At 33.8% G+C, this 20,579-nt stretch overlaps 1 protein-coding gene across 1 annotated transcript; it reads right to left on the minus strand.

Annotated features, from left to right (window-relative positions):
* Window positions 1–1,468: 1,468 nt before the first annotated feature.
* On the minus strand, window positions 1,469–13,019 carry LOC25496789 (protein DETOXIFICATION 16). The gene is made up of 8 exons (XM_013597491.3): window positions 12,734–13,019; window positions 3,709–4,259; window positions 3,464–3,550; window positions 3,198–3,254; window positions 2,795–3,033; window positions 2,006–2,124; window positions 1,837–1,923; window positions 1,469–1,725 (listed from the first exon to the last, which is right to left on the minus strand). Exons 1-8 carry the CDS (start codon window positions 12,974–12,976, stop codon window positions 1,666–1,668), a joined length of 1,443 nt encoding a protein of 480 aa, XP_013452945.1. The 5' UTR covers window positions 12,977–13,019; the 3' UTR covers window positions 1,469–1,665.
* Window positions 13,020–20,579: the final 7,560 nt, after the last annotated feature.

Here is a 20,579-nt window from a genome sequence, read left to right on the forward strand (position 1 = left end):
ATAAAATTTCATGTAAATGAAAAACTAATTGTCTCTTCTTCTAATATGCAATTTATTATAAATAAATGTTTCATTTTAGATAACAAGTGAAGAGTATCCGAGTTATTTGAATATACGAAGATAATGTTAACTTAGATTAGTTAGTTTTATATAGTTTTTAATTTTCCTGTATGCAACAAAAAAACAGCAACGCCTTAGACTATCACGGAGAGAAAAGCATTGCTGAAAGCTAACGCAACGCTTTTAGCAACTAAGGGTACGGTTTTCATCCGTAGTTTTAGACCAAAAATGTTGTAGTGAAATGATGTCTAAGAGAAGTTAAATATGGTTAATTCACAAATTTTTAGTCTAGACAACTTTGCAACACTTTTTACCATTTCTCAAAAATTACAAATATGTGACAATTTTTTAACGTTACTACTACTAGTGATACAAAAATATAAAAGCAACATTTTTTAATGTTATTGAAGCTCTTTAGTAACATGATCTTTATCTAAAATTTGTTCAATTGTTACTAGATTTAATTAGCAACATTTTTCTTGATTTAGTAACAATTTCGAATATTGTACATCTGGTTGAATGATATCATGACTAGACCCAACCACAAAAGTATCAGACACATTACCTACCCGCTGCATATAATACACCTGGTTTGATCTAAATGAGATGTGACACCTCGCTGGAACAAGTTTATCTTGGTTTGAATTATGTCAAGTTACAATTGCCAAGAGAAAATACAAACTTATGATGGAGACAGACTTTTCCAAATCTGTTAGAAAACATAGGACTCAAGATGTGACATTACTAGTTGGGGTAATTGCAAACTTACATGAAATGAGTACAACTACTTACTTGTATAAACCCCTCCACTGTTTCTATATTCCACAGCTACGTCTCATGTTCAGTGGACAACGTTGCCTCTGAAAGCAATAACATCAACTCTTGGACTAATGTTTCCACCCATAGAAAAAAAACACCTAATTAAGCCACCTCGATATGCAATGGCAAAATTACCTTCCCATCTACCAACCTTTCCTACCTTACACTCCTTCTGCTTCAATATCCAACGCCAGACACTACCTTCCCCTCAACATCCAACGCCAAATATTAAAAGAATGACTTAAATACACTTTTGATCTCCTAATTTTACCGATTCATGGTTTTAGTAATCACATTTTTAAATATGAAAAATTAGTTTCATATTTTTAAAATTTCAGAAAAAATTCAGCGATTGAATTTACGACTTATTTTTGTTGATATGTCAATTTGAATAATGAACAGGCAAGTCACTTAGTGATACGACATTGCATATTTTTTGAGAAAATCAATTTATTATGGCTTTTCATTTTCTTCATTTTATTTAAGTTTTATTACATTTCAAAGCAATGCTTTAATGAGAGAGAGAGAATAAATGATAAAATTTAATCCACATGTGACCTGCCAACCCATTATAAACTTGACACATTGGTAAAAATAGCCCTCAAATTTAGCGGCAGGAATTTTTTTTTCAAATAAACGTTCCAAGTTACAGATTTTCAATAACATATCACAATCTCATTTAGTAACTTTCATAACCAGCACATATTATTTTCCTTCAACATTTCATTAAAAGATATACCCCCTTCCAAATACTCTGAGAAAACAAAAAAAAAAAATTAATTTTCTTCAGGAGACTAAGCTCTCTGTTGTTATTGCATTATGAACTCTATCAGTAGCCTTGTTTGCCTGAACAAAATGAATAGGAAAAAATAAAGTCATGTTAACACCCCAGAATGCATCACATAAATATTTAATGAAAGGATGAAACACATTATAAATAAAAATGAATAACTTCACCTCTTTCTCCCAATCAGTGCGTATTGTAATGATCATTAGACAAAGCGCTTGAACGATGAGGGCACATATAATCCCCAACCACAACCCCTACATTATAAATATTTATTAGTAGGTTGAACCAAATCATATGATCGCAATTTTCATGAAAGAATGGACCATTTATTTTTACCTTCCCGCCAATATGTAGTACAAAAGCGAATACAACAGCGGCTGGAATCCCAATTAAATAATATGATCCAAGATTAACAAATGCGCCAATTTTCTGCCAACCACATCCTCTAGCAGTGCCTGAATTATAGTGAAGGAGATCATTTAAAGAAAAAAAGGCTACAAAACAAGCTAACCCTGTTTGAGTAGCTCGTATGTTAATCAAAGTGAAAAAAAAAAAAAAAAAAAAAAAAAAAAAGACAAATCACATAATAGTTTAACTATTTTATTTGTTAAAACTAAATATCATTGAAGAAGAAAAGTTCCTTAAGATTTTATTTGTATATTAACTTCTCCTATCACATTTAATTGCGTAAATAGGGTGGCCTTCTCTTTTTTACCCACTTAGTAGCTAGATGTGGCTCATAGTTGCTGGTGTTGTTCAGCGATAATGTTCTAATATGAACCATAGTATTTAAATACACAAGTTATATATCGGAAAATCAAAGTTTGAAATAATGGGAAGAAACCACAAACATTTTTAGTCTGGAGACATAGGCACAAATAGTCTAACGTTGTTATCAAATACGTGTATTAATTGTTTCCGTTTTTTGTATCTTTATTCTTTTGCACCGGTTGATTTTCCAAACAAAATGATTCATATAACCAAACTATCTCAAATTATTTGATTAGTATCCAAAATTAGTAGCCTTTTTGTATCATATATATTAGAAGTTCCCATATGTCTTGGTCTGTTTTTAACTAAAATCTTGTGAAGACGATCAAATCAAAAGTTGTTTGAAATAAAAACCTGAAAGAACAGCTTGCATGCCATCTAGTAAGTGGGATACGGCAAGAATTGGCATCATAGTTGCTACATAATTTACCACTTCTTCTTCATTGCTATAAGCGTAGCCCCATAAATTACGAACTAGTATAATCACTCCGCCAACTAAGATGCTCTCAATAACGGCAATCACTACAACGACGCAAACTGCCAAACGCGCAGCCTGTGGATGACCAGCACCAAGTTCATTTGAAACACGAATGCTGCAATAATCATTCAAGCACTACCGTATTCAAAAACTAAACAAAGAGAGTAAAAAATAACATGAAAACAACAAATAGAAAAAAGTTTTAGAGAGTCTATGTTTAAGTAAAATAGTAAGGCTGCTACTGTATTCGAAATTGAATAAGAATTGAGAAATACTAACCTTACAGCTCCACTAAGTCCAAAGGGGATCATAAAAACTGCTGCTGTTGTATTTAAACTGACAGAACCAAGTTAACAACAAAAGGTTAAGAAAATAATGACAACAGTAGTAGTAGAAATAATAATAATAATAATAATAATAATAATAATAAAAATAAAAACAATAATGATAATAATTAATAATAATAATAATAATAATAATAATAATAATAATAATAATAATAATGTAACAATAATGTCGAAGAGGGTCTCAAATATGCAACCAACCAGATAGAAAGCACAGATGTTTCCAACTTTGGATTTGGAAGAACACCAGAAAGGAGAACCATCAATTCAAATGACCACATTTCCATGCTGCTTGCCGCGACGAGGAAAAAAAAAGGAAACAACATTAGATTCTCTAAAAAGAAATGAAATTTTAATAATGTTCAATAAAGTAACAAAACAATAAATAAAATTCTATTATAATATGTTCCGTTAAACATTACTCAAGTATTAGAGAAGGTGATTACCAAACCATTACAGCTGAAGGAATGGCAAGCTTCAGGAAAATTGGGATATTGTTTAGCGCAAGTGCTTCCTTGGAAAAACCATTCCATGTTTTTTTACATGAAGGAGAAAACTTGACATAGAGTGCGAGTATGATAACATTCAGCCAATAGGATATAGAACTTGCTATGGCAGCGCCTCCACTACCTAATCCAGATTTGTATACCATAAACCAACATAGAGGAAGATGAAGTAATGTTGTAACAGCGGAGCTAAACATCATTGGAAATACAATATTTTGAGTCTGTAAGAATCTGTTGAGACATTGTAGAAGACCGTAAGCAAAAAGGCAGGGAACCATTAACTTAGCATAGCTTCCAGCTTCAGTAGATATTTCAAGATCTTGGCCAAGTAAAATCAGAATGGATCTTGTGTTTGCCCAGATAATCGCGAGGGGAATGGCGACGATCATGAGAATGAACATTGCTCTTTGCATGTGTATGCCTAACATGCGGTACTGCTTTGCGCCATATGATTGTCCACATAATGTATCTAAGGCACTTGCCATTCCTATCTATTAAATAAAAAACAAATAAAATCAAATTTATTTTTGGACGAAATGACAAAGGTTGAATCTTAGTGGATCATGATAACAACGCCCAACATACAATACCTTGTAGCGAATCAAATTGGAGTAATAATTTTAGCAAAAACAAATTAACTGATAAATAATGACCTTAAATTAAAGTTTGAATAGTGAAATTCCAATTATAAAAATTATTAGTCTTAGAGGTAATGGGAAAAGGGATCAAAGGAAGCTTTTAGAGTTGAGAGAAACATTTGAAAGATAATAGCCTGAGAAACTTAAAGTAAATTTGGACCTTTTTTTTCGCCAACATTTTGTTATGGCGTGTCGACACATGTGAATTCATATGGACAATGCCATGTTTACTTGTAAAGCTGGAAACCTTATGATTGACATATTCTTTACCATGATTATGGTACTTTTGACTTATTATTCATCAAGAAAATCCAAGTTGTCGAGAAAATCATAAACACGATAAACAAACCATCACATACCAGAAAATATTAGAAACAAGGGCCGTTCCTCAAACATCACAATAAATAAGAACCTATGGTTCAACACTTTTAGTAAGACTCAATGGAAAATTAGTTCTCGTATGTTTCGAAAACTGACAGATATCACATTTAAAAGACTCAACAGATTGATGTGAAAACAAAGACAGAAACATACATTTCTTTAGTGGAAATGGAGGATAACTGAGACGCTTGTGTTGAATACATATTTGGGAGCAAAAGAAGATTTTGACTGAGACTTGTTAGAAATTAAATCAAGAAATATCTAGAAGAGTATAGAAGCTTGGAGTTACTCTTTGTCATTAAGAGTTAAAAATATCTATATTATGTAGCACCACCTAGAATAATCTTGTAACCAAAAGAATAATCTAGTGTTGATTGTACACCACCTCTATAGGAATAATCTAGCACCATCCATAGCTAGAAAAATCTAGTAACCGACATTAAGTTTAAGAGCCTATAAAAGGCACATGCTTGTACCATATTGTATCATCAAGTCTTCGACAATAAAATTAGTGTGTGTTCAAAGAAATTCTCCATTGTTCTCTTAGTTATAACTTTGTGAGTTTGTGTCCCACTGATATCAAATTGGTATCAGAGCAGGTTAGGTCCTGCAAGTGTCAGTGTCAAAAATAGTCTAAGTGTGTGAGGAACAAAAGAGTTCTCATTGTGTCGAAATTATTGTAAGCATATTCTGAGAAAGATATGTCAAACAATAATTTCAATATCGTTTGGTCCGGTCCTAAATTGAATTCTGAATTAGATTTCAATTATTGGGAATTTATGATGACAACACATCTTAAAGCTCACAACATCTGGAGCTATGTGGAGTCTGGTTTGCAACAAGGAGCTGATGAACTTGCTCGTAGAAGGGACCAGCTGGCACTATCACAAATTCTTCAAGGAATAGATTACTCAATTTTCGGCAAAATAGCAAATGCGAAGACTTCGAAAGAAGCGTGGGACATATTGAAGTTGTCACATAAAGGAGTAGAGAAAGCTCAGAAATCAAAGCTGCATTCTCTACGTAGAGAATACGAAAGGTATGAAATGTCTAGTTCTGAAACAGTGGATCAATATTTTACTCGTGTTATAAATCTTGTCAACAAAATGAGAGTGTATGGAGAAGATATTCAAGATAGCAAGGTGGTGGAGAAAATTCTACGCACCATGCCGATGAAATATGATCATGTGGTGACTACGATATTGGAGTCCCATGATACCGATACCTTGTCGGTAGCAGAGTTGCAAGGAAGCATTGAAAGCCATGTCAACCGAATATTGGAGAAGACTAAAAAAGTAAAGGAGGAAGCCTTGAAGAGCCAGGTGAACCTCAACAACGTTGCTGAATCCAGTCAGATGGGTGAAGCCAGAGCTCGTGACAATTTCAACAATGGAGGAAGAGGAAATTTCAGAGGAAGAGGTCGAGGAAGCTTTGGAGGAAGAGGACGTGGCAACTTCAACCAATGGAGAGACAACAATTACAACAATTTCAATCCATCCCATCAAGGAAAAGGTGGAAACAATTTTGGTTTCAATAACCGTGGCAGAGGAAGAGGTTATTACAACCAAGAGAGAACAAATAATGGTTGTTTTAATTGTGGAAAGTATGGGCACAAAGCAACTGACTGCAGATATAAACATCAAGCAAATATGGCAGAGAATTCATATCAAAATTTTGGCAAGTCTTCTCAAAATCAACATAGTTTATTTTTAGCAAGCAATACACTTTCAGAAGAAGAAAATATTTGGTATTTGGACACCGGGTGTAGTAATCACATGTGTGGGAAAAAGGAATTATTTTCTTCTCTGGACGAAACGGTAAAATCTACCGTGAAGTTTGGAAATAATTCAAATATTCCAATTGAGGGGAAAGGCCAAATTGCTATCAGATTGAAAGATGGATCGCAAAATTTTATTGGTGATGTTTTCTATGCTCCCGGTCTTCATCACAATCTCTTAAGCATGGGACAGCTGTCTGAGAAAGATTACAACATGCAGATTCACAAAGGCTATTGCACGTTGATTGATGGAAATGGGAGATTCATCACAAAGGTAAAAATGTCTCCTAACCGCCTATTCCCTCTAAGAATTCAACATGATCAATTTCCTTGCTTGAGTTCAATAATTCCAAATGATGATTGGTTGTGGCACATGAGATTTGGTCACTTTCATTTTTCTGGATTGAATTATCTGTCACGAAAAGAATATGTTTCTGGTTTGCCTGTTGTGAAAATTCCAAGTGGTGTATGCGAGACATGTCAAATGGGAAAGAAGCATAGAGAATCATTTCCAACCGGAAAGTCTTGGAGAGCAAAGAAACTCTTGGAGATCGTTCATTCAGATTTGTACTCGGTTGAAATACCAACACCTAGTGGATGCAGGTATTTTATTACTTTCATTGATGATTTTAGCAGAAAGGCATGGGTATATTTTCTGAAGCAGAAATCAGAAGCTGTTGATTCCTTCAAGACATTCAAAGCGTTCGTAGAAAAACAAAATGGTTGTCTAATCAAAGCACTAAGAACAGACAGAGGCCAAGAATACCTCGTCGGCACAGATTTCTTTGAGCAACATGGAATCCAACATCAATTGACAACAAGATATACTCCTCAACAAAATGGAGTAGCTGAAAGGAAGAACAGAACAATCATGGATATGGTGAGATGTATGTTGAAAGCCAAACAAATGCCAAAGGAATTTTGGGCAGAAGCAGTTGCTACTGCAGTTTATATTTTGAACAGATGTCCAACAAAAAGTGTTCAAGAGAAGACTCCCGAAGAAGCATGGAGTGGAAGGAGGCCCTCAATCAGGCACCTCAGAGTTTTTGGATGTATTGCTTATGCTCATGTACCAGATCAAATCAGAAAGAAGTTAGATGATAAAGGCGAGAGATGTATTTTTATTGGCTACTGCTCAAATTCAAATGCCTATAAGCTTTACAATCCAGAGACCAAGAAGGTGATCATCAGTAGAGATGTGACATTTGATGAAGGAGGAATGTGGAATTGGTCATCAAAGTCACAAAAGGAGCCGATTGTAACTCCAAATGATTATGAAGAGGAAGATGAGCATGTAGATACAACACCTGATGAGCCTGATGAGCCAGAAACATCGAACAGAGAAAAAAGGAATCGAAGATTACCAGCTCGACTACAAGATTGTGTTTTGGGTACCGACAATGACCCATCTGATGAAGAGATCATTAACTTTGCTTTGTTTGCAGATTGTGAGCCAGTTACTTTTGAAGAAGCCTCGCGTGATGAAAATTGGATAAAAGCTATGGATGAAGAAATCAATGCAATTGAGAAGAATAAAACATGGGAGCTGACTGAATTACCACCAGACAAGAAGCCAATAGGAGTGAAGTGGGTGTACAAGACAAAGTACAAACCCAGTGGTGAGATTGATCGCTATAAAGCGAGGCTGGTGGCTAAAGGCTACAAAGAAAAACCAGGTATTGATTATTTTGAAGTAATTGCTCCTGTTGCGAGATTAGATACAATTCGCATGCTTATTTCACTCTCATCTCAAAATAACTGGAAAATACATCAAATGGATGTTAAGTCTGCATTTCTTAATGGTACTTTGGAAGAAGAAGTGTATGTTGAGCAGCCTGCAGGATATGTGGTTAGAGGAAAGGAGGATAAAGTATATAGATTGAAGAAAGCATTGTATGGCTTGAAGCAGGCGCCAAGAGCATGGTACAAAAAGATTGATTCTTATTTTATTCAAAACGGCTTTCAGAGATGTCCATTCGAGCACACACTCTACATCAAATTCATCGATCCTGGAGATGTTCTTATTGTGTGCCTCTATGTCGATGATCTGATATTCACCGGTAACAATTCAAAGATGATCGCTGAATTCAGGGAGGCTATGATAAGTTATTTTGAAATGACAGATTTGGGCCTGATGTCCTATTTTCTCGGCATTGAGGTCATTCAACAGAAGGATGGAATCTTTATCTCTCAGAAGAAGTATGCAAGTGATATTTTGAAGAAATTCAAGATGGAGCATTCAAAGCCAATTTCCACGCCGGTTGAAGAAAAGTTGAAGCTGACAAGAGAAAGCGATGGTAAAAGGGTAGACTCAACTCATTACAAAAGTTTGATTGGAAGTTTGAGATATTTGACTGCAACAAGGCCAGATATAGTATATGGAGTTGGTTTACTTAGCAGATACATGGAGGATCCGTGTGTTAGTCACTTGCAAGGAGCCAAGAGGATTCTTCGTTATATTAAAGGTACTCTGACCGAAGGAATTTTTTATGGTAATAATAGTGATGTGAAGCTTGTTGGATATACAGATAGTGATTGGGCAGGAGATACAGAAACAAGAAAAAGCACGTCAGGGTACGCATTTCATCTAGGAACCGGTGCAATATCATGGTCTTCGAAGAAACAACCTGTGGTTGCTCTTTCAATAGCAGAAGCAGAATATATAGCAGCAACCAGTTGTGCTACTCAAACAGTGTGGCTGAGAAGAATTTTAGAAGTGATGCATCATGAGCAGAACACTCCTACAAAGATATATTGTGATAACAAGTCAGCAATTGCATTGAGCAAAAATCCAGTTTTTCATGGACAGTCCAAGCATATTGACATCCGGTTTCACAAGATACGAGAGTTAATTGCTGAGAAAGAAGTGGTGATCGAGTACTGTCCCACTGAAGAGCAAATTGCAGATATTTTTACAAAGCCATTGAAGATTGAGTCATTTTACAAATTGAAGAAAATGTTTGGAATGATGAAAGCTTGATTTAAGGGAGGCAATGTTAGAAATTAAATCAAGAAATATCTAGAAGAGTATAGAAGCTTGGAGTTACTCTTTGTCATTAAGAGTTAAAAATATCTATATTATGTAGCACCACCTAGAATAATCTTGTAACCAAAAGAATAATCTAGTGCTGATTGTACACCACCTCTATAGGAATAATCTAGCACCATCCATAGCTAGAAAAATCTAGTAACCGACATTAAGTTTAAGAGCCTATAAAAGGCACATGCTTGTACCATATTGTATCATCAAGTCTTCGACAATAAAATTGGTGTGTGTTCAAAGAAATTCTCCATTGTTCTCTTAGTTATAACTTTGTGAGTTTGTGTCCCACTGATATCAAGACTTAAGTGCAGAAGACAACAACTTCTGACCAATTGGTACATGAGAGAGATAATTTAACCGGATGCATGATCCTAAATGCACAAAGAGAATCAGAAAATATTACTCCAAAATTATTATGAACAGAGAGAACGTGTTCATCACCCGGGATCATGAAGCACATTTTCAATTTAAAGGAGTGTAGTTCAATATCTCCACAAAAAAACAGCAAGAGTATGAGAACCATATGCAAAAATTATGCAAGGAATAACTGAAGAAGAAGAAGAAGTATACTTCAAAATATATTTAGAATCAAATGTCATGTGATGAGTGGCACCAAAATCAATAATCCAAGTATTCCAAGAATAACTCTTATCACCCATTTCCAGATAAAAAACTTCGAAATTGTTTCCATTAACTTTTTCCATGACAGAAAACAAGAGATTCCGAAGAAAAAAATGCAATGAACAAACCAACACGAGACCAACACCAATAGCGAACAAATAAAAATAAAGAGGTTACAACAATGATCTTGATGCCAATAGGCTGACGGCTTGTGGTAACAACCAACATTAGATTAAAGGAGGATCCCATGATGAATCCCGGAGATTTTGGAGATGAACAACGGTGAGAAGAGTGGTGTGTGATATTAACGCGTGGATAATAACGACTCGAGTGGGCGTCACTTGCCGGCACAAAACCAACGTGTGGAGGGACCTAAGACTGTTGACGGTGTCGGGGTTTCTTATGTTCGACTTGGATTTCTGAGGTGCTGCTTATCGTATGATGATCGGAGCAAAATATGCAGTATAGGTCTTCCTAACGCGCATGAACCGTAACAAAGGTTGTGTGTTCAAACACTGCGTATTGTTGTAAATAAAATGAAGAAAATTCTATTTTGAATAAACACAAACTGGCCAAAGGGAAAGAGGAAAAATGCCATGAAGGCTATAAAACAAAAACACAAAATTGTGATAGAAACCGTAACAAAGTTGGATAGAAACAGAGGAAACCGTGATTACGACTATTAGGATTTACGCGGAAGCAAGACCCCAAAATCGGGAGCTCGTGATACCATGCAAGGGTATACGATACGCACCACCGAGGTGGAGGTGGCCGACTTAATTACATCAGTCACTATATGGGACGGTCGACCCACGAAGACATTACTCGGCCTCAAGCGGGAATTGACAATTAAGGGTGTGTTTGGATGGAGGGTTTAGGAGGGGAAGGGAGGGGAGGGTTCACTTTTCATTGTTAAATTAGGACAGTATGAAATGTCTTTTAAAAAGTCAACATATTAACATGATAAACAATAATATAATACTTCAATCACACTTGATTTATTTTATAAAAACATGTTATATAGTCCGTAGTTTAAAAAATAAAACTAAACCCTCCACTCCCTTCCCCTCCTAAACCCTCAATCGAAACACACTAGCATGTGTTACTCTCAGCCACCACGTAGTAGCATAATAATCTTTGGGACAGGTTCCCCACCTGGATTTGGACATGACAATGAAACTGAAATTCATGGTTCTGATAGCCATAAAGTTTCTTGACTTCCCATGGAGAATGAAGAAGAGAATCCTTTTTTTTTTTCTCGCTATATTTTTCTTATCTTCTATTATTACTTTTAGAGAAGAGAAGGAGGAGCTATTAGTAGGTTTAATGGAATGAGCTAACCTCTTACAACATAGCAAACAGTTTGAATCCCGATCGAGAGAAGTGCGTACATTTAGTGTCGAACAACTCTTAAATATGATTTCCTCCAATGAAAAATGAAAAAAGAAAAATAACAATGACGATGCTTAAATATGAGTTCCTCCAATGGACTCATAATTGCAGCTCACATAATAAAAAGTTACTGGAACATTATGTTTGAATGCGACTTTGATCTTAGAATCTCTAGACGTTAAACTCTTTAAAAATTAACAATGCAATAAATTGGTAAAAAAAAAAAAAAAAATTTGTGTTCACCCTCCAGTTTTTTGGGACTATAGTAATTTAGAGTTCCGTAAAAAAAAAAGTAATTTGAAATTTAGCTGGAAGATACATAAAGTCTAGGGAAAAACTCATACCATAAGCATAATTTTTTTTTTCGGTTACAAGCGTAAAACTTTTTGTTACATATTAATATAATTATATATTAAATGCAGCTTTAGTCCTATAGTTTAACTTAAACATGGTTTTAGTCCTCTAAACCTCTTGTTTCTAAATATGAGATTTTAGTCTATTTTTAGAAGTTTCAAGATTGTTTTCACTACTCAATTCAATCAGTAAACAAAAAATTTCGTCCGAATTAACATTGTTACATTATATATATAGTGAATAAACCATAGTTAGTTAATATGTAAATTATGGTTTGTTGGTTGGTTAGATAGTTAAAAGTTAGTTAGACTAACTCACCCCTATAAATAGCTCTCACCATTGTAATCTCTAGTTATCTTTTATCAATCTATTCATTCTATAATGAGTTTTTATCGGTATCTTCCACATGAGTATTTTTATGCTTACTTTCTTGCTGATTAATATGATCTTTATCCTTGAGATTCCATGATTAGTAACATATACCATGATTGAACCCATGATTCTTTACTGACTCAAGTTGATTACTCCTAATCCTTAAAAAAAGTTGATTTCCTTGTGTTAATGTTTTCCCGCAATCTTGATCGAACAACAACCACCGATTCTGATTGCATGAATGCATGAAATTGCTTACTACAACAAATCTTTAACCTTAGTTCACACAAACTCGCATTAATACATTAGTTATACTGAAAAATAAGTTAGTTTGTTCTGAATCTGAAATTTTTGTAGGAAAAAAAATGGAAAAGAAGAGAAACTTACCAATAAACTGAAACCAGTAACAGAAGCAAAAGAAGTAGCCATGGAAGCACCAGAGAGAGATAACTCACCAAGATGACCAACAAACATAAGTGAAATAATATTGATACCATAATTTAAGAGTGTAACTGATATCAATGGTCCTGATAACCATAATTGTGTCTTCACTTCTTCAACCAATTTTCTTCTTTCTTCTTCCTTGTTTTGTTTTGTTTCTTCAACAATCAATGAAGAATGAAGAGACATGTTTTAGTTTTGATTTTCTTTCTCTGTGTTTCTTTCTACCTCTTGTATTATTAGTTTCACCTATTTTTTGTCCTGTCAATTAATATCTGTCAGAAATCATTGTCAAAAATAAATCTGTCTGAAATAAAGTCTCAGACTTTGTTCGGTCTTGATTTAAAAAATATGGAATAATAAAAAAAATAAAAATAGAGAAAAAATAATTAAAAATGGAATCGGAAGAAGAATCACGGTGGTTAATTGGTAGTTTTGATTATAATGTGCATGCAATTTATGCACTTTGTTTTCTCCTTTTTTTTTTTTTGGGTACAATTTGTTTTCTCCTTTCTATTCAATGGCTAAACTGGCTAAAATATTATGAGGGGTTGAATTGAAAGAAAATAAATTATTATTTGAAAATTAACATGTTATTAAACTATTATATAAATAAAATAATTCACCTTGTCAAAAAAAAAAAATTAATTCAACAAAATTTAAGTAACACAAGGAAAGAAAGAAAAAACTAACATTAACTATTTAAAAAATAAATAAATAGTTTAATTATTTAAGGCCTTTAACCAGCGCCCCGAGCACCGGTTAATATTTCCTATATTTTTATCGTGTCAACAACCTCGAACATACTCCATATTCTTTTGGGAGTCTTAGAAATCTTTCAAACATTCCAAATTGACCATAAGGTGGAGTGCCAAATCAGTAGCAAACAAGCAACAACTTTCCAAGAGAGTAAAAATGTTGAGGAGGGCACTACCATGGAAAGACCAAGCCAAGGAAAAATCATATATCACACAACTACTTTTAAACCCACATGTTGTAAATAAGTGGTCCTCCGTCTCCAACTTGGCACCACATACAACTCACTACAAGAAACAAAAGTGATTTGCTTCGGTGCGATTAGTAGCTAGCTCGTAACTAATTTCTAGCAAAACAAGTTTAGCTACTGTTTATTTGTGAATCATACTGATAGTAGCATGGATTGGGCGGAAAATTATCTACCAAAATATTTCCTAGCTAATTGGTAACTAATATTAATAAAATCCTAGCTACTTCCATATTAATACGAAGCATTGTAGTGTTCAACAATTTATGTTTCCTAACTATTTCGCTGAATATTGCCAAAATAATTCCACACTAATTCCGAGAACAAGAAGTCTGAGCGTGTTGCAATTCTGAAAGAAGATTCGGTGGTTCTGAGGTTTCATACAATAGAAAAATAAAATTGAAGTTAATCATAGAATAAAATTGAAGTTAATCATAGAAAATTGGATGAAAATTCTGCAAAGAAGTGAAGATCAGAGGTTTCCTACCGATTACACACCTCACCTAGCCACGTTGGATAAAAAAATATCGCATATTTGTGACCCTATAAAATTTTCCAACATGTAGTTTTAATCTTTTTTTATTTTTATGAAAGCATGTTTACAACATTAATTGGTTAGATATATTTTTTATGCCTCTAAAAATTTCCTTTTAACCTTGATCTCTCTAAATTTTTTAGTTACCAATTTATTCCCTAATTGTTTACAAAAGATCATATTGCATGTCCCAAGCAACTCTTTTTATGGCATGTAATTTGATAACACCTTATAATATTACTAGCTTAATATTTAAACTATTTAATCTTTATTTATTTTTCTATAAATAACAATTAAAGATTATATTTTTAAACAAAAAGTTAAGTATTCGGTTAATAATATTTTATGGTCTTAGCAACGATATGTCATTAAAAAAGGTAACTTAGCATATGTAACGTGATCTTTTAAACAATGAAAAGACTGAAATTGTTAAGAGAAAATTTAGAGGAACCAAAGTTTAAAGTAAATTATTAGAGGGACTAAAATAAATTATATTTCTTAAATTAAAAATTGGTATATTTTAAGGGACTAAAAACATATTTATCGTTAAATTAAATATTAAGTTCTAAATGATGAAAGCTAAAGATAAAAGTAATGAAAATCTAGACCTAGAAATCAAATTTCCGACTTGTGTTTTCTTGATAAACTTTTTCATAATGATCTAAACATGGCACTAAATGTCGTTGGTTGTACCCTAGGAAGCCTGATTCGAATAACAAAGATACAAATGGTAAGGGTAAAGAAAAAGTACCGATGAAAAAACCTGCATGGCTGCCGTTGAAGGACAATCCTTCGGGAACGGGTTCCTCCAAAGCATTTGAAGCCCCCCCCCCCCCCGTTCCAACCAGATCAGCTTTGACTGATGCCCCTAAGAGTCCGCAGCAAAGTGCACCACAAGACACATCTTTTTCATTTGCACTGGAAAATGTGACTGACGACATTATTCCACGCACTTTGCCGTCTAGTACGGTGTTTGAAGTGGAACCCCTTGTTGAGAATGTGGAGCTGTCTATTCCTTCCCCTACGACACATGATGATGTGCAAGATGTTGCAGCAACAACACTTCAAGATGTTATGGTGGTGGAACGGTCGACACACAATCAAGGAATACCAATTGCTAAATCAAATGATGTTATAGCTGAAAGTGATGACACAAATGTTTATACAAATGATGTTACAGCTGAAAAAGTTGTTAATAACATGGAGATTAGCGCATCTGCTATGCCCCTTGACATCCAAATGATGCGCTGCAGCACCCAATCCCCACACTAGCTAATGATGGGCATATTTTGCATTCTAATGATGATGCAGTCGTCCAGTTTTTGGAGGCTCAACGAATTCAGCCACTTCAAGTCACTACTGTGCAACAACAAGAGGCACACATCAGCAAAAACATTCAGAGTGGTTTGGATTTATGGGCTAGAATTCGTGAGTATGACCAACGGACTGCCGAGGAGGGATTTACGCAAGTATTAAGCAAGAAGCAAAAACAAACAAGGAAGAACCAAGTATTGGGAAAGCCGCCGTATAACACTCGTACAAGCGGTGGTCCTTCTCCATCTATCCAATGAATTTGGTTTATTGGAACGTCCGAGGTAAGTGCTGTGCTGATATGGTTAGACACCCTTCCGGCGGAGTTACATATGGATCTCTTGTGTGAAAGGTTGACTTGCTTAAGTACAAATTTCCATAGTCTTTTGTAGCTTGTTCTCATTTTTTTTCCTTTGTTTTTTGAGGGTTTTGGCCTAGTCCCCCCTCTTGTATATATTTTTTCCCCTTTTTTTAATAAAATTTTGAGTTTGGCGGCATAGGATGGAGGTTTTCCGGTGTGCCAATCTAATTGCCATGTCAATGTCCTTACTCCTTGCTTAGCAAAAAAAAAAAAAATCGTATAAGTCCTTACTCCTTGCTTGTCAAAAAAATTTTGAGTTTGGCAGCATAGGATGGAGGTTTTCCTGATGCATGTCCTTACTCCTTGCTTAGCAAAAAAAAAAATCTAAACATGGCTAAAAAAAACGTATTAAAAAATTTACAAGTTTAATGATCATTAAACAAAGGGTTAAATATGTTTTTGGTCCCTATAAAATTGGGACTTTTTAAGTTTAGTCCTTACTTAATTTTAATAGTTCTTTTAGTCCCGAAAAAAAAAATCTGCATTCAGTATAAGTCCTTACTCAATTCAAATCTGTTTAATTTATGCTTAAACTCTTGAGTTTTTTCAGACGTGTTAAGAACATTACTAAAAGTTCCTCTGCTAAAAATTGTCGCAAAATTTATTTCTACGTCCAGATTTTGTTTATTTTATCTTTAACTTTTTTCATTTTAAAAAAATTATATTTAACTCGTTTCATGTTAAAAAATTATAAATTTTAGTAAATGAACCCTTCATAGTGTTCTAAACTTGTCTAAAAAAAATCGTTCAAAAATTTAAGAGTTTAAGGATAATTAAACAAACTTAGTTGTAGTAGAGACTAAAATTAGAGATAATTTTTTTTTGTATGGAGTAAAAAACCTATTAAAATTAAGTAAAGAATAAACTTAAAAGTTCCCAATTTTATAGGGACCAAAAACATATTTAATCCTTAAACAAATTTATATTTAATGGCGGGGGAGTAAATTTGGGTTCTATTGCAAAAAAAGAGTTGATAATTTCCTAGGCACGGAAAACTTGTTTACCCAAAGCTACCCCATCATATCCTTGAAGCCTCCTCCCCTATATTATGGTAATAAAATCGCAATCAAAGAGTCTCGTAATTAGCCGACCCTAGTTTTTTAGTGAGAGAAACTCCAACCTCTCTTTAAGTTTTCTTTTTCTTTCACTCGTCGAAGAGGGTGGTTTTCGGTCATTTTTTGACCTAGAATCACCCATGCATCTTTTTTCCCTTTCTTTCAAACTAAATAAGTGATTTCCACATATATCAAGTGTTTTCTTTTGTGTTTTTCGTGATTTCCTCGTCTGAGTGCGGTGTTGTGTTGTTCGTCGTCTTGTGCAGCGTTGTTTGATTTCGTATCTTGTTCTGGTGTTCGTTTGGTTCATATTGAAAGATCAACTTCAGTCAATCTCATATTCAATCAATGATTTGGACGTCAACGTTGCAAATCCGGAAGCATGGGTATTTTGGTGATTTATATTTTATCATGTTGTTTGTAGGCATTTTGCCGTTGTATGCTATTAACCTGGGTGTTGTGAATTTGTTCGCAGATTCACCCTTTACGTTTTTAGCGATGTTAGATTCTGATATATTCTATCTATTTGAATGAATGAATAACGTTTTATTTTTGTCAAGAAAAGAGTCTCTTAATTTTTTTCGGATGGTAAAAGATCCATTTGCTTCTCAAGCCTTTTTTTTTCCTTTGTTTTTGAAGCCACGCACAAACAGAGTTTGTCGTGGCTGGATTAGGACAAGATCTGAACACGAATGTTATAAGCTTTTTAGCTCCTTTATAAAATTATTTAAGAGTAACAGCAGCAAGTTTATTTGTATTTTTGTTGAGTTTGTATAGGACTCAATAAAAAGTCATCGAATGAAAAATATTAGAAAATAGCCTTAAAACCATCAAAAATCACCTAAATCAGGTATCATTAGGATCATGCTGTGCTTTTTCCAAATTTATCATTATTTATACTTTGGTCATAGTCGCCACAGATGTTTTGGTGAGAATAAAGGGAGCAGAGTGTGAAGAAAAAAACATGAACAAGCTCGTCTTAACCCGTAATGCGCACTACAAGTCTCAAATCGCAAAGTCAGCATAGAATTCACTACTGGTGTGTATGGTTAACCAAATCATTAGAACCAATCAACTTAAATGGTTTTAGTTTGATAACCAAACCATTTTTAAAAAACCAGTTCATGAGGCAAAGTGGTTCCATCCCAGTTCAAAAGCGGTTCAAACCAATTTTAATTAAAAAAAAAAACATGTTTACAAAATGATTCGTTACAAAATCCCGTTTTTCTTGATTCCATATTAAATCCTCTTGTGCCAAAAAAATATAAACTTCAAAAAATTTATGCCTAAACAGAACTTTTCCCCCTAACTTTCAAAAAGTTACGATTTTGGCACCCTATGTATAAAAACTATGATTTTGGCTTCCTAAGATTTAGCCCCTTTGCAATAATAGTCCTCTTAGCCAATTTTGACCCAGTCAACGCCTGCGTGGCATGCCGCATATGTACATAATGAATTAAAAAATGCCACAAAATCATTTCATAAATTAAAAATAAAAAAAGATATTAAATAATAAAAAAATCAGAAAAAATTTAAAATTAAAAGGAAAGGAAAAAGGAAGAGTCCCCAAAATCTAATATGGAAAACAGAACACTTCTCTTCATCCCTTGTTTATGTGTTCTTCCCAAAATCCAAATCTGAAGAAAAAAAAAAAAAAAAAACTTATAATCATCAATTTTTTATTCCTGAAAAACTATAATTTTCATCAACAAATTCGAATTTTAAACAAACTTTTAGAAGCCATCACTCAAACCTTCAAACTACCACTTTCATAAAACCCAAAACAATACATATTCATCTTTCTTCATCTCAATAGTATAAATCTGAGGATCTTCTTATGTAATTGATACATTTCATCTTTTTCCCTATCCTTCAAAGACGAACCTCGAGCATCGGAAATTGCAACGGCGATGGGAATGGTGTTGATGGAGTGACGGCGAGTGAGGGAGAAAGGGAAAGGAATGAATATGGTAATATTGATCTTTTTGTGTCTTCTGCTGCTTTTGTTTTGGCCACGGCATTACTCATGCAAAAAGGAAGTCCTCGTTTTGCATAGCTAAGCAGAGCCATCTTTGGGTTATTTTATTGGGTTAAGCTTCGATGTGGCTTAACAGCTCCAGCCACAACAATACCATAATGGTTCTGGTGAACCCAGTTATTGGGTTAAGCTTTTATTGAAGGTGTTTTTTTTTTTTTTTATGGGTTTGGATTTTGGATTGGAAAAGAGAAAGAATGAGGAATCTTTATAGTTTTGGGTTTTATTTTTAATTTTTTCTGATTTTTTTTATTATTTAATATCTTTTTTATTTATTTAATTTATAAAATGATTTTATGGCATTTTTTATTTTTTAAATTTATTATTTACACACGTGGCATGCCACGCAGACGTTGACTAGATCAAAATTGGCCAAGAGGACTATTATTGCAAATGGGCTAAATCTTAGAGGGGCCAAAATTGTTATTTTTGTACATAGGGGATTAAAATCGCAACTTTTTGAAAGTTAGGGGAAAAAGTGCACTTTAGCCAAAAATTTATTGAATATGCGATTATCGCCAAAAGCTCACGTGCACATCACATGACACATATGAGTACCGAAACGAGGTTGTTTCTCACCACGATCATCTATGACAAAAATGAACACGTCAATCAAAGATGAAAAAGAGATCCGGTTCTCGAAAAATACTTTGTCAAGTATTAGCGGAAAGAGGAGGAAACATAGATTATGACGACGGACGATGTAGTAGTGTTGATGATGATTCAATGAAGAAGATGATATTTATGAAGGAATCACATTTTTGCGAAGAACGCTTTGTGAAATCGTAGTAAAAAGATTTACAATCGAAGTGAGACTTCTAATCCGCATTTAATTGTGTGAGCCCTAGCCACTAGGCTACTTGACCCAAAAAAAATGATATTAAAAAACAATATGACAATAGATTTATTGACTTCAAGAGTATTCAAAGACTAACTCCACATCTTGACCTATAGTTTTATATATTAATTTTTTTTTAGAGAAATTTTATTATTAATTAGTCGATGCATCAAATTAATTATTAAGCATCCCTATAAGGCTTTGTTTCGATGACGAAAGAAAGTGAAAGGTAAGAAAGTAAAAGGAAAGAATGTTTAGGGAAAAATAGTGAGTAGAAAGTGAATGGAAAGTGAGATGATTGTTTTAGTTGTTTGGTATGAATGAAAGTGAAAATAAAGTGAAAGGAAAGAAAGTTATAATTTTGTGAAACGACATAAATGTCCTAATATTAAAATGAATATGTATATATTTTTTTCTTTGGAATGAATACATACATGAATATAATATGCACAAAAGAGTGACGATATAAAATAGAAATAAAACAATATCTTGTCAAAAAAAATAAAAAATAAAACAATAGTGTATCCTTATTTTTGTTATCAGGATGGATATGATAACAAGCTTGCAGCCTTGTGAGTCAAAAGCAAATTAATTGGTAGTAAAAATAATTGCACTGTGTAAAAGAAAGTTTTTAAAAGCGAGGGCTGTTTAGTA

This window comes from Medicago truncatula, chromosome 6 (genome assembly GCF_003473485.1).
Source record: "Medicago truncatula cultivar Jemalong A17 chromosome 6, MtrunA17r5.0-ANR, whole genome shotgun sequence".
Lineage (NCBI taxonomy): Eukaryota > Viridiplantae > Streptophyta > Magnoliopsida > Fabales > Fabaceae > Medicago > Medicago truncatula.

What these genes read in the sequence shown, in the direction of transcription:
- LOC25496789 (XM_013597491.3), bottom strand. Translation starts at nt 12,976, where the DNA reads ATGTCTCTTCATTCTTCATTGATTGTTGAAGAAACAAAACAAAACAAG. An exon ending in CCTTCAGCTGTAATGGTTTG is followed by an intron (nt 3,551 to 3,708) that starts GTAATCACCTTC and finishes CGCGGCAAGCAG; the next exon opens with CATGGAAATGTGGTCATTTG. An exon ending in TACTACATATTGGCGGGAAG is followed by an intron (nt 1,924 to 2,005) that starts GTAAAAATAAAT and finishes TTTATAATGTAG; the next exon opens with GGGTTGTGGTTGGGGATTAT.